The sequence below is a fragment of the Macaca thibetana genome, chromosome 15 (genome assembly GCF_024542745.1).
Source record: "Macaca thibetana thibetana isolate TM-01 chromosome 15, ASM2454274v1, whole genome shotgun sequence".
Taxonomy (NCBI): Eukaryota; Metazoa; Chordata; class Mammalia; order Primates; family Cercopithecidae; genus Macaca; species Macaca thibetana.
In genome coordinates this window covers 83,202,101-83,219,736 of record NC_065592.1, presented here as the reverse complement: position 1 = coordinate 83,219,736, position 17,636 = coordinate 83,202,101, and the positions used below count along the sequence as shown (strand labels likewise).

Here is a 17,636-nt window from a genome sequence, read left to right as displayed (position 1 = left end):
TGTTTCAGAAGAATGGTGACAAAGCAGCACTTTTTAATGGGTTCAGGAGGGAAAAGTGGAGAAGCAGATTTGGCAGAGACCTCTTAGAGGTTTTGGCTGTGAAGAGGAGAGATCCAGGTAGCCAAAGGGAGCCACAGTGTGAGGGAATTTTTCCTTTAAGACAGGGGAGACTGGAGTTTCTTTATGTGCCGATGGTAGAAAGGGACATAGGGACAGAGGTGATAAGTGATGAATAACTCCTAGAAGGGCCATGAGGTGATGGGGCCCAGAGCTAAGGAGGAAAGATCAGCTGTGGGTACACTTGTCACTGAAGGAGAATGGGAGGGAGTATACATGTGGAAGACTGGTGTCAGGATGTTGAAGGAGTTTTAACCTGGAGGTTTATCATTCATCACTGAAAGAATAATAATAGCCCCAACAACAACTAAAATAATATTCACACTTCTGTAGAGCTTACTGTTAGCACCCTTCTAAGCACTTTTACATAGATAAACTCATTTAATTCTCACAGTGGCATTTAGAATTCATCAGTTTAAGCATTACTATCATCTTCCCAATACTCTCTAACTGGTAAAGGATGTTTCTGGGATTTAAACCTAGGCCACCTAGCTCTCCAGACCATATTCTTAGCCATTATCCTTTGCAGCATAGAGACCAATACTGCTTCTCAATATTAAGAACAGCTCTTATTTACTTGAGATCGTATTTTCATTGTTCGATGAGTTTTCTATCTCAGTTAATCCTTAGAGTACTTCAATGGGGTGATTATTCTTATTCTCCATGTACATATGGAGACATTGAGACACAGAGAATAAATAACTTGCTTAGGGTCACCCAACTGGCAAGCATGTAGATCACCTGCCACATGGAGAAGGGATGGTATTCGGGTCAGAGATGTGAGGAGAGTGAGTGGAGGATGTTAGTCACCCCAATGGAACAGAAACCAGAACTGATTAGAGCCCAGGGAAGGAATGCCAGGCAGCACAGAGGACTCTGGGTGGCAAGGGGGTGGGGACTAGAGGTTATGAAACTATGCTGCATCAACCAGTTTAGAATAAAGGGGAGAAGACACCTTTTAAAGCCTTAAAGAAGCAAGAAGGTAATAATGATAATATTAATACACTATTATGTTAGTTATCTATTGCTGTGTAAAAAGAGAATACCTCAAAAGTAATGGCTTTGTATTAGTAGATTCTTGCATTGCTATAAAGGAATACCTGAGACTGGGTAGTTTATAAAGAAAAGAGGTTTATTTGGCTCAGGGTTCTGCAGGCTGTAAGAGAAACATGATGCTTGCATCTGCCCCTAGTGAGGGCCTCAGGAAGCTTCCACTCATAGCAGAAGGCAAAGGGGGAGCTGGCACACCACATAGTGAGGAGAGGGAGCAAGAGAAATGCCAGACTCTTTTAAACGAAGAGCTCTCATGTGCACTGACAGAGCAAGAGATCCCTAATTACCGTGGGGAGGGCACCAAGTCATTCATGAAGGATCTACCCCCATGACCCAAACACCTCCCACCAAGCCTCACCTCCAACATTGGGGATTACTTTTCAACATGAGGTTTGGGGGAGACAAGCGCTCAAACTGTATCAGGCTTAAACAGCAAACACTGATGATCTCATAGTTTCTGAGGGCCAGGAATGTATGAGTGGCTTGTCTGAGTGGTTCTGGCCTGGGCTGTCTCTTGAGGTCACAGCCAGGATGGCAGCTGGGACTGCACCATCTGAGGGTTTGGATCGAGCTGCAGTATTCTCCTCCAAGATGACTTATTCAGGAGGTCCTTGCCGTGTGGACCTCTTTACAGGGCTGCTTCATCATCTTCACACATGCCACTGGCTTCCCCCAGAGTAAGTAACGTGAAAGAGAGCTAAGAGAAACCTTTTTATGACCCAGTTTTGGAAGCCACACACTATCACTTCTGTTTTATTCTATCCCTTAGAAGTGAGTCACTGAGTCCAACCTAGACTAGGGAAGAGTTTCAAAGAATTGCTGGAGACATTTTTTAATCACCCCACTCATACATGGTGATTTCTAAAGGATGTAACCTCTTTCAGAACTCAAGAGCCTTTTCCCACTGCCAGTAGGTTCTGTAGCTGAATGGTACAGGGTTCCCCGCAGGACTGGGCAAAGGGAGCAAGTCCATTTGTGTGGAAAGCATGAAATGAGGACTGTGCTGCTCTCTGCAGTGTGCAACTTAAGGGACACATTTTCAAAGTGCTGCAGAAAGACATAATTGTTCCACCCATGGATTTCAGTGGGAGTCACACTGCTAATGTATCTGGGAACTCTTTGGAAATAGATTCCTGGGTTTGCTGGTCTCTTGTTTGGATTGCTGAGCTGAAAGGCAGCATCTAGGTTTCAATAGGACCCTGCTCTACACCTATCCTTACAGCCGAGGTGCCTGAATGAGAAATAACCAGCCAGTGGCCCTGCTGGCTCAGGCCTAGCTACAATTGTGAGGACACACAGAGCCTTTCTTTTTTTTCATCTCATTCTCTCAGTCCCGATGTTCCTTTATCTCAGATGCACAGGTTCCTTCCCACTTCTCAGCGGTATCCCATCTTTCCTCCCAGAAACGGATGCCTGATCCTAAGAGAATCTCCCCACTCCTTTTGTTTCTCTCTCCAAAGCACAAAGCCATTTTGCTGCCTGCTGGTGGCTTTCCTGACCTCTGTATACATACAGTTCTAGATAGCTCATCTGGAAATAATCTGATCAGCTATCAGAAGGACTTTCATGCCCAGCTGAGCCACTGATAAAAATGTCCAGCAGTAAAACCAACCCTAATATCGTCTACAAATTTACAAGCAGACTGGGTCCTCTGGCTTCCCTCTTAAAATCTACATGGGATTTAGAGAAAAGAGTGGGATTAGTGGGGCAAATTTGACCAAGACACCTCACCTCTCTGAGCCCCTATAGTTCCTTCCACCTATAAAGTAAGTCTTCAATGGGTTAATCCTTGGAAAATTCTCCATCACAGTGCCTGGCATGCAATAAGTGATGAATAAATCCTAATATTTTTCATCCTAAATTAAAATGATGGTGCTATTAGGAAAGAATGATTGTTTGGGCCACACATCCACTGCTCTGCCGCTTGCCTGGAGCATGTTGGTACACAATTCAGCAGGTAATGAGGTTTGGGTTTGCAGAAGGCCTGTGATTTTGATGGCACAAAAACCTGATTTAGTCCAGTTCAATTCTGTTTGGAAAAGTAGTCCCAGGTCATCAAACTGCCCTCGCATCGCAGAAAGCACCATAAAATGGAGGAGACCACAGGACAGGAAAGAACTACTTTTCTTTCTGTAGCCAACACACATTGAAGGTCACTATTCTGTGTTAACTTGAAAAGAGCAAAAGCACTGTTTAACACAGGCTGTCCAGACTCAATTTTAGAGATAGGAAACAGAAATTAGTCAAGTCCTCTAATTTACAGGTGGAAAAACTATTGTCCGAAAGTTTCTTTCAATGAGTCTGTTTTGAACATTTATTGTGAGATATTACCAAGATGCATGATTGTGTATCTCTTCAAGCCAGCATAATATTTATCACACATTATATTTCCTCACGAAATTCTTAATGAGTAAGTAAATGAATGAATGAATTCACAGACTTGCCCCATGTTAGAAATTAGTAACTAGAAGAACTAGAGCTGGAACACCCGTCTCTTGATTTCCTGTTTACTACTTCTGGGTGAGATCAGAAACGCTTGAAAATAGCTAGGAAAACTCAAGCAGGTTTCTTAGATTAGCTTCTGAATCACTGATTTAAGCCCATGCAGAAAACACAAATGAAGCACTCTGCCTGACTGAAGGCTGTGCCATAGTGTCTCTGAATCAGTCCCTACTAATGCCTTCTATAAAAGGGCTTTTACCTCCATTCACCTCTTAAACAGCTCCTCCTTCACCTCAGAGGGCCTCTTTCTTTCAAAGTCAAAGTATACAGAGGCCTCGGACCCAGAATTTTATCAGTCAGCCAGTATTAAAAGGTGTACAATGGATTAATGAGGCAAGAATTCTCTCATTTTCTCTTGAGGGACAAGAAAGAGAGGCAAATGTCATTACTTACAGGTATTGTGGCCCACGATGCTCAGAGAGTACTAAGTGTCTAAAATCCGTTTCTAAACACATTTCTCTTCTAGATATACATATTACTATTTTTTATTTTTTATTTTGAAAAAATGTTTGTGGGTACATAGTAGGTATATATATTTATGGGGTACCTAAGAAGTTTTGATACAGGAGTAGTCATCCCCTCAAGCATTTATCCTTTGAGTTACAAATAATTCAGTTACATTCCTTCAGTTATTTAAAAATACATAATTAAATTATTGTTGACTATAGTCATCCTATTGTGCTATCAAATAGTAGGTCTTATTCATTCTATGTTTTTTCTACCCATCATACTACTGTACTTACCAACTGTAAAAGCTCACCTGATGTGAAGCCCTTTCAGACACCATTCAGCCTTTCTCAACTCAGGTTTCTTATCTGAATTGTAAAATGGGAAATTGTTTGAGTGACTGTCTTCTCAATTCTCCAAAGATAGTACATAACGTGGATCATCCTCTGTTCTTAGGAAAGAAAGCGATCCATTATATGCAATGGATGCTGCAGGGCAGTAGGACTTACTTTCTCTGGAAAGCCTGGCTGAGAAACATGCCACGGTAATCCAATATATCTACAAATTGTGAACACATCACAATAGTTCTTACCACACACCCACAATTCCTAAAAAAGAAAAGTTGTCTTTTACAATCTCTTAACAATGAAAATGGCTGCATTACTTCCAAAATTTTTTCAGAGGAAAAAATTCATTTGTATTCATGTTATTAAAAGATATTTTTTTAATTTGGAAAGCATAACAGGAAGATTAGCAAATCTTTTTAGATATGTAAATTATAACTCACACAAAAATAGATTGCTGGTCTGTTTGCTATGAAGAATATTAAACGGATTTTGTAGGCACATTAGACCAAACTGTATTCCTTTGAGGTATTTGGGAAGTTATTTCTAACTTTTCAGTTAAGCATCAAATAGTTTCAGACTATCACCCTCTTAGATGCCTGGGAGGATATGGCAAAGAAAAAGCACTTTGCATATTTTGCCAACAGACTGCTGATTTTTTTTTCTTTACTTACATTGATTTCTATCTCAGGCAAAACAAAAGTCACTGATTTGTCTCATATCATTTCATTTTGATCACTTGTTTACAATTGGAAAATCAGCTTATAGTTGGTAAAATAGAGCAGAGGCGGAGAAGGAATTAACATTTATAGAATGCCTGCTACGAGCTTGGCATAGTGCTGCGTACTTTGCACATATAATCTCACCTAATCCCCAAGAGGTAAGTGGTTTTATCATTTCCCTTCTACAGATTAAAAAAGTGAGACTCAGATTCACACAGTCATTAGCAACACAGATTCAAACAAATTTCCACGATTCGTATGTTCAGAATTATTCCAGGAATCGGCACATCTTTCTCCAATGATGACTGAAAACTAAATTAGGACACTTTACTTATTTTTCAGTTTTTATCCCTTATTATTCAGCAGACAAATTCTCTGCCAAAATATGACCACATTTGACTTGCTTCCACATAAGATCAAAAGAAATGGGGATCAGTAAGATGAAGAAATGGAAATTCATGAGTGAAACTGTAAATTTGACCCTTTTGCCATGACCAGTTCAGATGTGCAGTGTTCCCAAAGAGCCGCTGAGCTGTGTTCCACAAGAAAAGAAGGTCAAAAGTCAGAAGACCGGAGCACCCATGTCCTTAGAATACAGATACTGTATATAGAACATAGTTAGATGATTTAATTTTCTTCTTTTATTCTTAGCTTATGGTGAATATATCAGCTTGACTGAGAATTATTTTCATTCCTTCATTCATTTGAAAATTTTGTTTTTATTGATAGTCTTTAAGTAGGTTCATAGGAATTAAAAAACATGGTCTTATGTCTCAGCCAGCACAAATGCCTGGTGTTCACTCTTACACACAATTTAACCTCTAGAAAACCCACTGTCCCCTGCCTCTCACAGACTGCTTGGGTCTTACCCCTCCTTCTCAAGGAGTCTTACAGGAACTGCTACTAGAGAAGACAGAACAGTAGCTAAAGCATGTTCTTTTGTCTATAAGCACAATGCAGGGGCACTTTAAGAACAGGAGAGTCTTTCTGCTGAGCCTCTTTCAATAAAGCATTAATATTTATTAACTTGCACTCTGCTGTACAATGAATGTTTTATGATCAAAAACAAGAAGCAACAAAATGGAAATTTTAACCACAAGCAACCTACTCTTCCAGTGATAAGGAGCTCAGGATGGGGTTAGCAAACCGCTGTCTCTGTGTTTCGGGGGACTCTTATGCAATCATCTAGACAAAGGAGTCATTGATTACTGCTCCATGCAATTACAAGAGACAGTAATCAAAAAGTTATAGACTTCTTTTATCAATAAGAGCCAACTAAAATGAAGCTGTGAATTAACCTTAAATCAATGCTGCATTAACAAATTCTACATTAATGCTACATTGATAAATTAACATTATAGCAACACTACATTAAATTAATGCTACGTTAACAAAAAAGTCCTATATATTAATAGGACTAGGCTTTTTCAGAAGCTCAGAATTATATACATATTTTACATTTAAATTAGATCAATCCTTAAACAATTCAGAAAAGAAAGGATTTTTTTTTCAGTGTTGGACAAAAGCATGTCTGTCTCGTTTGCCTATTCATTCATTCATTCATTCATTCACTATTTATTAAGTACATTTTATTTGTCAGGCACATAGAAATGTGGGATTTTGAATCAGTTTCAAGGTCTAAAAAAATGACTTACATGAGTTCTTCACTATTGAGGACTGCCCTTATAAATCATTTTGTAATTCCTTTAACAAACTACTCAATCTTACTACAGCTTTTTATAGCGAGTTATTACATACTGAAAAAGAACAAGAGCATCTCGACTCTATAATTAATGTACACACTGCACAAAGGCACAAAAATAAAAATTCAGTAGCATTTCTTTCTTTCCTGTGAATTTTGATGATTCAGTACAGTGATAGCTGTACTGAGACCATGTAACAATTAGCCTGTTGAATATTCTCTTTCTGTAATCTTGAGTGAAGTTCTTACCTAAATATTTTAGGAGTAGATTTCCAACCCATCATCTTATGTTTCCACTGGGTCTAAGCAGTGTGAGAAAGGAACATAAGCATAGATTTTTGGAATCAGGCAGACCTGGGTATGAATTCTGATTGTGTGTGTGGTAGACTCTCAGAAAAATTACTTTACCTCTCCATTTCTTGGTTTCTTCACCTACAAAATGAACACAAGAGCATCTACTTTGCAGGATCATCGCAAGGAATATAGATAATATGTATAGAGCAACTAATTCACAATAGGTATTGCTGTTCTTTTTATACAAAAAAAAAAAAAAAAAACTAAAAGGCCACACTGAAATTGCTCTATTTTAAGTAGTGTAATTCACCATGAAATTAACAACAAAAAAGGTAGAATGAGACAGAGTTGAACATTTTGGGCCTGATTCATATCTGTCTCATGAGACAATTATTTTCTATTCAAGATTTCTGCCTAAATAAGGTATCTAGTAAGAACAATGCTGTTTTTAAATAAGAGACCTTCAAATTACTGAATGGGATTGACAGAAAGGATCACATTTCTCCTAGCTCCCCGCCACCGTCTCCAGAATTATAATTGTTCTGCTGTGCCTATTAATGTGTGGACATGATAAAGAAAGGAAAGAAACAAACTAACAAGATGGTAACATTATTTGGGGCTCATTAGCAAATAGAAGGTTGACTTCAAAATGAAACAACAAACAAACTGGCATGCCAGTTTTTTAGTACAGTGAGAGCACATCTCTATTTTCTGCCTCATTTCAGTAAGTAAATAAATACTCATTTAAGCACAGTCTTGCTTTGAATAACTTTTGCCATAAATCTTGCCTCTATCCAAAGCAATACTAAGAAGAAGATGTAGACTGTACTTTCACTGTACCACAGAACTGATGTTCTTTCTTTCTCTCTTTCCTCTGTCTGATTCTCCTTTTCATGTCTTGTGTTCTTTTTTTCTGATGTCTGCCTCTTCCATTTGATACCCTGCAGGTTGTCCGGCCATATCAGACCATGTCCAATCCCATGAGCAAGCTCACTGTTCTCAACAGCATGCATTCCCACTTCATTCTGGCTGACAACGGGACCACTGGAAAATATGGAGCAGAGGTGAAACTTCGGAGACAACTGGAAAAGCATATTTCACTCCAGAAGATAAACACAAGTAAGTAGTGGTTGTTCCCACTGGCATGCCTCGTACGAAGTGTGCTGAAAGTGAATAACTTTAAGTACACCATGCAGCAATGTAATAAAAACTTAAGCAAGTTTTAAACACGAACCATGATTTCTACTGAGCCGGAGCTTAGAATGAGAGGAAGTCATCCAGAGGAGAACAATTGGAGGCATAAGAAGTGATTACACAATTAGTGACTCCAGCTTCTGTATCATGTGTGAAAAAGTCAACTCCATCTGGGGTATATGTATGCAGATAAGCTTTCTCTTCAAACTTTTCCTTCATCATCTGCATGGTACTCTAAGGAGAAAAGGCACCCTAGAGAAAATGCTTCTATTTATTAAGCTTTTTTTGGTGGCTAAACAGAAAAGCAAAAGAATCAGATTTTGATCTTAGCACCGATCTGGCTGTGCAAAGTCATTTCAAAGAAATTGAACATTCACTCTCTAAGCTAAAGCATCATGTGAAACTATCTCCATGAAATTTTAATTGTCTCAATTTTAAGTATGTATTCATTGTCTCTAGATATATATGGATTTAGATATAGATAGATATATATGTGAACCACATAGTACATCGTTACACTAATATTATCTCTTAAGTGCATAAGAATCTCTATTTGCTGTATTTATTGTGTAAACATTTGTTTTAACTGTGAAAGGTAGCATCATCAAAACAGTAATGCTCCCCAGATCACTAAGTGGCTTGCATTTAAATGCGATTTAGGTATGAAAGCAATCTACTGTCCCCCTCACAAAATAAAATTCAATTTGTTTTTATAAAGTAATAGGTGAGGCTGCATGGCAAGCTCAAACTTTGTGGTAATTAGATGTCCCATCAGGGAAACTTTGATCTAATTGATTGAAATTCCAAAGCCTACAATTCCAAGGAGCAAAAGATTCCCTTTGACTAGATGAGTTTTCAGAGGTTCTGTGTACTGTGCTTCAACTTGTCCAAATCACTTTTCTCTTCTCTAGATTTTTCTCTGCACCTGCCCCAAATGGGTCTTCATTGCTGTAGCCACCTTCTTCCAAAAACTGGGATGTTAGCTTCATCAGACCACAACTTCTCCTTCCTACACTCTCTTTTCTGATCCCACCTTTTAGGGACTGCTACCATTTAAGTGTCATGTTTTGTGGTTTCATGTTTTTCACAGTGAAACCTGAAATAATAAATTTTGACCTAGGTCTGAAATAAAAATTATATTAGGAAATTTCCTTCCCCAACTGTCTTTGGAAAGAAGAAACCCAAGTGTTATTATCCCAAGGTGAATATCTTCTGGAAACAAAAAGAGTAGAAAAGACTAGAAAATATACGGAGACCAGCAGAGATCAAATGTAACAAAGCACTGTGATCAGTGGGTGGTAGGTTTTGCTGTAAATACTAAAATTGAGTTCCATTACAGTACTTGATAGAATGGGCAAATGTTATGTAATCAGTGATATCCATTTAGGTTTTTATAAGTGACAGCATGACTCTTTGTACGCCATCAGGTTAAGAATGAGAGCTTAAATAGGACTGAGCTGGAAGCTGAAGAGGATGAGAGCAAGGAAACAAGGAATAAATTCACGGTCAAGTTCAGTACTTGGTAATAAGACAAAATCGGTCCAGACAGGCAAAGCATGTCATTGTGGCAGGCCCTGGTGGCAGCTGGGCTGGTTAGCCAGTAGTGTGGGTAGCAGGCCTAGGTATGTATTTGTGTAAGTTATGCACCCAGCAAAGGGGATGGGAGCTGGAGTTAAAATCCAGCCAGAGCCTATGTTTTAGTCAAGCCTTGGTGCCTTCCAGAATGCCTCGAGGAAGGGGGTGCCTTTTTCTGATTGATCATCCCAGAGGGAGTGCCCTTTTGCAATGTATGTGCCTGGAGAGGTGCCTTTCTTCAGAAATGGCAGAGCTGCTGCGTGTATGGTTGGCACTGCAGGGGAGGCCCAGGGAGGCTCATGGACAGTGGCCGGGCCCCCCTGAGGAGCAGAAGCCAGCAGCATGGAGCTGAAGAGCAGGCCACAGTAGATGGTCAGCGTGTCAGGAATGCTGGAGGAGTCACCACCAGATAATACTAGTCTCTGGGTAGATCATCAGGGACACATCACATTCCATTTCTGGAAACACCAGACCTTTGCTAGATTATCAAGGCAGGTAGTGGCACATGGGCACATTGACAAGCAGGGACCCGTCAGGAGTCTAGAGTACAAAGGAGGGGAGAGGCACAGATCCGGGTACCACGGGACTTACTTTTGGGACTGTTTATATTTGTGGCTTCACAGATATTCACCACTTATATTTGTGGCTTCACAGAGGCCCACAGACTCCTCTTCCAGTGAATATATTAATAATTAAATGGTAAGAGGAAAGTTATAAAAGCCCAAGAGAAATTCTGAAGTCACAGGAAGTGAAAAGGCCCAAAGTAAGGAATTTGTGCATGAGCTGTAGTGAATGTCAAGAGTTGGCTCCTATAGCAGTTCTCTCCCTGAACTTAATAACGGTAGGGTGACCAACTTCTCTCGGTTTGCCTGGGACTTTGTTAGGTTTAGCAGCGAAAGTCCCAAATCCCTGGGCCCCCTCAGTCTGGGCAAACTGAGATAATGGGTCGCCCTACAAGTGAATGACTCAGAAGTCATTAGGTCAACTTCCCTCATTACTGTACTCAGCCCCCAAAGTCGGGCGGAGCGGCAAGCTCCTTAGAGGGTAGGGAGTGATCCAGGCTCTTTGAAATAGATAAAGCAGGACCTTTGAGGTCTCCATTCAGTTAACAGCAAAAAATGCTCACTGAAAACACAAAGGCCCTCCAGAACAGCACTGACAAAGACACAAAGACAGGCAAAAGTAGACCGGGTCTTAACATGAAAAGCAGTAGAAGAATACAAACCTTTAATGCAATCCTCAGTCAGCAATGTAGAATAGCAAATCTACTTTCTAACATGGACATTTTGTGGTTCTTCTTTTTAAAAATAAAATTTTATGGCTGGGCACAGTGGCTCACACCTGTAATCCCAGCACTTTGGGAGGCCAAGGCAGGTGGATCACGATGTCAGGAGTTCGAGACCAGCCTGGCCAACATGGTGAAACCCATCTCTATTAAAAATACAAAAATTAGCTGGGCATGGTGGCGGGCACCTGTAATCCCAGCTACACAGGAGGCTGAGGCAGGAGAATCGTTTGAACCCTGGAGGCGGAGGTTGCAGTGAGCCGAGATCGTGCCATTGCACTCCCGCCTGGGTGACAGAGTGAGACTCCATTTCAAAAAAATAATAAATAAATAAAAATAAATAAAATTTTATTCTGTAAGTTTATCCTAATAATTCCATTTACTTTTTCATTTCCTGCTTCAGAAGTTTAGGAAATCTGATTTACAAATGTGGAATTCAATTTCCTGAAAATGAAACTCTATACCACAGTAACAGTGTCTACCACCTCTTACACTCAGGATGGCCCCAGGGAGGTCTGAATACCCCTCAGCATCTCCTTGCTAAAGTGCCATACCCCCTCATCACTTAGGGGTGACCTGCATACTGTAGTATCCTATCAACTAGCCTGTTTTGTTTTCTTACATAAATGGTGTAATCTTCTGAAGAATATTTCCCCTAAACATTAAGTGAATCCTGTTCAGGAGACTCATAAACCCTTTTTCATCAACATGACAATGATCACTGAAAACACACTCCAAGCCCCAGTGTTTGACCTTTTTCTCCTCACTCTGGCTTTCATTGTCCCTCCTCCCCCGTGCGTTCCTACAGCCAACAGTCAGGACTGAAGCATCATCATCAGTTAGCGACGGGCTTTGTTTATAAAAGAGAATCCTTTCAGACAGGAGCAGGTACCTGCCTCACAATGCTCTTTTATCTGCCGTATATAAACTTCAAATTTAATATGCAAGGAACAATTTCAGTCATTCCTTTAGTAAATAAATACTGAATTCCTATTATGTAGCAGTCATGGTTAAGGTCTAGAAAAGCAGCAATGAACAATTCATTGAGCTTACGTCAAGGGGGCAACCAGAGTCATAAGTAAGAAAACGACTAACTCTGTGGTGGCCGATAGTTTTTAAAAAGTGCTTTCGAGAAAAATAAAGCAGAGTAAGGCATCTGTCTGTGCACTTGTGTGCGTGCACATGTGTGTATTGAGAGGATGGTTTCCATTAGGTGATCAGGAATGGCCTCTCTGAGGAGCTATCATTTCTGCAACAACCTGAATGAAGTGAGCGGCCGGCTGTGAAAGAGCGTTCTCTGGAGAGTGAAAGCAGGAACTAAGCCACCAGGTGTTCAGTGAGGAGCAGGGAAAGCTTGGTAAAGAGTTGGAGCTTATTCTAACCAAGATTGGATCTGGGACATTACAGGATCTCTCTTAGTATTTAAAACATCACTCTGCTGTTGTACGTACAGATTAGATTGAGATAGAGAGCAAGATGAAAAACAAGGAAATGCCTTCAGGAGGCTATTGCAATAAGGCAGGTGAGAGGTAACTGGTTTGAAAAAGGATGGCAGCAGTGGAGGCAGTAGAAAGTGGTTGGATTTTGTGTGTGTGTGTGTGTGTGTGTGTGTGTGTGTGTGTGTGTGTGTGTCTGCATGCGGTGCACGGGAGCCCTGCAGGGGAAGCCCAGGGAGGCTCATGGACAGCAGCCTAGCCTCCGTGAGGAGAAGAGCCTAGCAGTGCAGAGCTGAAGAGCAGGCCATGGCAGATGGTCAGGATGCCAGAGATGCTGGAGAATCCGCCATCAGATGCCAGTTTTTGGGTAGATTGTCAGGGACACATCACATCCCATGCATGAAAACACCGGTCCCTTGCTAGATTATCAAGGCAGGTAGTGACACACGGGCACATTGACAAGCAAGGACACAGTCAGGGAGAAGTCTGGGGTACAAAGTAGGAGAGAGGCACAGACCCAGATACCAGGGGACTTACTTTGCGGAACACACATACACACAGTCACACACACACACAGAAGACAAAGCTTTGTTTTTGAAATTGTGGTAAAATAAATATGTATAACCTAGAATTTACCATTTTAACGATTTTTAAGTGTGCAATTCAGTTTCATTAAATACATTCACATCGTTTTTGTGCAACGATCACCACCATTCGTCTCCAGAACGTTTTCACCATTCCAAACTGTAACTCTGTACTCATTAAACACTAACTCCCCATTACTCATTACCCCTTCCCCACAACTCCTAGTAGCCACTCTTCTACTTTCTATCTTTATGCATTTGTCTATTTTAGGTACTTCATATAAATGGCATTATAAAATCTTTGTCCTAAGATACATTTTGAAAATAGAGCTCAAGAGGGCTTGCTATTGAATTGAGCATTCAGGGTAAGGAACAGACACTTCAAGGGTGATGCATGGTCATCCTTTGAGACACCAATGTATCCTTAAAACAATGGGATGACATGAAAGCCCCTAAGGAGTAAGTGTTTACAGAAAAGAAAGGGGCGGAGGACTAGTCTCTAGGGAATTTGTACAAAGTTTTTGAGAAGGGGTGAGATTCCACGCAGAAATAAAGAACATGCACAAAGAAAGAACAGGAGGAAAAGCAGGGTATTATGGGCACAGATGTGGGTAGGATGGTACACTTTCTGGTGGAAAGATAAGGTGATTCTCTAAATATAGCTTCTATAGCTACATAAAATAATACAGGAGGTTATTGGTTAGGAGTGTATAACAGGACAAAGTGTTGAAGACTAGAGACAGAAAAGAACTACAGTCAGTTTAGAGACTGGGAGAATGAACAGACTAGGAAAATGTAGAATTCTCATGCAGCAGCACAGTTGGTATTTGTGGTTGTAAATTTAAAGCAGCATGAATCATCAGAGTTGTATGGTTTTTTTCCAGCCATGTTCAGTTACAGTGGTAAAATAGTCATCAATCTGGGATTTTACCTGGCAAGTAGGAAACAGAGATGAGAGGCAAGAAAAAGAAACTGATTTTTTCACTATATATCTGTATCCCTGAAGTACCATTAGTGTCTATGAATGAAAAAAATGTTATGCCTGACATTTAAAAGAACATAAAGTCGTTAATCAAGAGTAGATTGATGTACAGAGAGATGGTTAAGTAAATTATCAAAAGTGACCCACACCTTTAAAGTATTTAAATAAACAGGTTCATAAATAATTTGTAATACTTATTTTACTGTTGAGATATTTACATAAGTTGGACCAACTTAATATATTGCTGGAAACATAGTAGCTGCTCAATAAACATGTGTTAGCTTAAAGAGTGGATACCAAGGGACTACTCCAGAAAGTAGTATCTATGTATCCTGGTAAGAATTTAAAATTCTTATAAAACTGTTATTATTAAGGAATGTTATTATAACAACCCTATAGCTATCATCCAGCCTCTACATTTATCAGCCCTTGGCCAATCTTGTTTTCTCTATCCATATACCCACCTACTTCCTCCTCTGAATAATTTTGAAGGAAATCCAGACAGCGTGTCATTTCTTTTATAAACATTTCAGTACAAAAGCATTTTTAAGCCAATGTTGACCACACACGGGCTAGATCTTAAAATATTTCCTTAACTCAGTAGCAGCATCATGGCAAATATTGGTCTAAGAATTTTTTAACAATTCTTTCAAAAAATAAAAATTAAGAAATACACTATTGCATGCTGAAATTTATCTTAAAGATTTAACAATCATCTTTTCTAGTTGCAAATTCAACTTTCAGCTAGCCAAAAACTATTTAAAATGAATATTACATTGCAATTCTTAGAATTCAAGATTAGAAAAACCTTCAGCAATTGTGACTTTCTTGTTTAAGGGTTTAAAGGAAAGAGTATAACTTTTGGGAGAAGGGGAAGTCTTTGCCTGTTGCTAGTGGCATAAAGTAACAGTGGCAGGTAACCTGGGAGTTGAGATCGTCAGGGCTCTGTGACCTTGGGCAAGTTATTGTATTTGACTTTGTTTCTCCATCTGTAAACTAGGGATAACAATTCCTCACAGTGAGTTGTGATTAAAGGAATCAACATATCATTCTGTTATGTGGCAGTTCAAAAACATCGATTCCTCTCCTGCCTTCTTGGTGGTTCAGTGCCATGTGCCATGTCTACACAGCCTCACTGCCATAGGTTCCAACCAGAGACTTGAACCCTCTCCCTCAAAGCCCAGCATAGCCCAAGGTGTTCATCCGAATGTCTTATAACAGGCTCGGCGCAGTGGCTTACACCTGTAATCCTAGCACTTTGGGAGGCCAAGGTGGGCGGATCACCTGAGGTCAGGAATTCGCCATTGCACTCCAGCCTGGGCAACAAGAGTGAGACTCTGTCTCAAAAACAAAAAACAAACAAACAAACAAACAAATGTCTTATAACAAATCATAACCTGGCTCTGCTTGTTAAAGAGAAGTCTTATACTCTCTTTAGTTACAGAAAGGTTCAAAGGGAAAAGTGGAGGCTCAAAATTAGATTCTGCTACTTATCACTATGCCTCTATTATTTATTACAGAGTAATTTAATAGTCACTGCAGCAATAAGAAATATATGCTAAACTGTAGTTGTCCCTCCTGTCTCAGTAAACAGAGAATAATAGAGAAAATTTCAGCTTTCTTTAAAAATCCAAGCTGTATCAGTGTCTTCGAGTACTCATAAATGGCAGTAGGATTGTTGAGTACTCTACTTGTTGCAGGTGTAGGAACTTGAGCTGAATATGAATTGACCCAGACTATATCTTGAAATATTAGATTTGAGTCAACATCAGATTTTTTTTCTTGTAATTTACCATTTTATTCAAAAAGATTAGAAGAGGACAGAAATCTAGTTCTTTTCAGGCTCCATTTGATTGGGGTGTTATTCCTTTGTCTTTGAATTATATTTTAGGTTAGGCTAAATGGACACTTTATTTGGATTGCACATCTAATTAGATTGTGAACATCAACCTTGGGTATAGGAAATTTCATTACGAGGCTAGAATTTTCTGACTTTGTTATCTCCCTACTTGAAAGTGAAATCTATGTCATATGTAATCTAGTCTAAGGGATTATTTCCCCATGGCAGACCTTATAGATATACCTATTTTGCAATATTAATTGATAGAGTGTCTGGGTAGGCTTAGATTTCCGTAACCAGTGCTTTTGCTACTTTCAGAGTTTGCATGGGGGAAAATTTGAAGCTCCGTTTTTTTCTTTACCGTAGAGTACTATCTGACATTTGAGCGTGGCCTCATCTGATGAAGCCACCTAGAGTACCTTTCTCTAAAGCAGCAGATCAAAATGGGCTTAGCATTTCTAAGTAAACAAGGAGCAGAAAGGATTCATAAAATGTAATCAAATTTGGTATTTGAGGATATTGGTATTTAGAAATATCTGCAAAAATATGTTTTATTATAAAGTTCCTAAACCAACACATCCATTTATCTCTGATTATGTGCCGCCTCTAGGAGACATTTTAAAATGTGAGAGGTGGGATTTGGGGTTGTCACAATTTCTGGTGCTTATTAATGGCATGGGAGAGGGGCCAGGAATGTTAACATCCTACAATATGCAGGACAGTCTCACATGAAGAATTGCCTGGCCCAGACACCAACAGCATCTCTTAGGAAACACTACTCAGAGCATGTTACCCTGAGTTTTCTTTTTTCTAAATCTTTCCCATAACCCTCTCCTCACTTGGCAGGACCACACCCTTCTATAAAGTAGCCTATATAAGTATAAAGACATATGTAGAGGAAATGTTATTAGTGAATGGCAGTGAGATTCAAAATACATATTTAACAAATCCTGTGAAGCCTCTGGCGTCCTAAATCCACAGCAAGCTGGACATCAGCCCTGGTACCTCCTTCAAATCCTAACGTCACTTGCTATTGGGAAGTTCTTCCCCATATCTAATTTCACTTACACTGGATCTTAAACCTGTTATCTCCCAGATGAGGACAAAAGTCATTGTCTGTATTAGAGCTCTCGGCATATACGAAAACTAAATATACTTGAATTGACCTTCTTCCGTAATAGCTGTAGGAGGCTGTTTTCATGGGAAGAGACACACCGACTTGCTTAACAGGCAGAACTAACTCATGAAGCAAATCAGATCAGAATTTCCAATTTGGCAGCACCCACTTTTAGCACCACTGCTTTATATGTTTCAGGCTAAGGAACTCCAGAAATGTGCTCAAAGCTGGGCACCTTCCTGTCAGAGTCCTTGACGCTCAGAGAAATCCTACAATCCACAGTTATTAGCTGACTTGGAGGAGAGGCAAGGGCCCAGAAATGTGGGTGCTTTACCTGTGGGTCCCTGGACAGCCTTTTAACTCGAGGGCATTGCCCAGGATATTGTTTAATAAATCAAGGTTTTAGCAGAATAAAGAGTTACTAAATTGAATGCAAAGAGAA

The 17,636-nt window shown here is 39.8% G+C and overlaps 1 protein-coding gene across 22 annotated transcripts in view; it reads left to right on the top strand.

Annotated features, from left to right (window-relative positions):
• TRPM3 (transient receptor potential cation channel subfamily M member 3) overlaps window positions 1-17,636 on the top strand; it is a 1,017,461-nt gene that overhangs the window by 724,605 nt on the left and 275,220 nt on the right. For all 22 annotated transcript variants that reach the window (XM_050760895.1, XM_050760893.1, XM_050760891.1 and 19 more), the window contains exon 6: window positions 8,129-8,300. In XM_050760895.1, coding sequence (XP_050616852.1) covers window positions 8,129-8,300 — 172 coding nt within the window. The remainder of the gene's footprint in view (window positions 1-8,128; window positions 8,301-17,636) is intronic.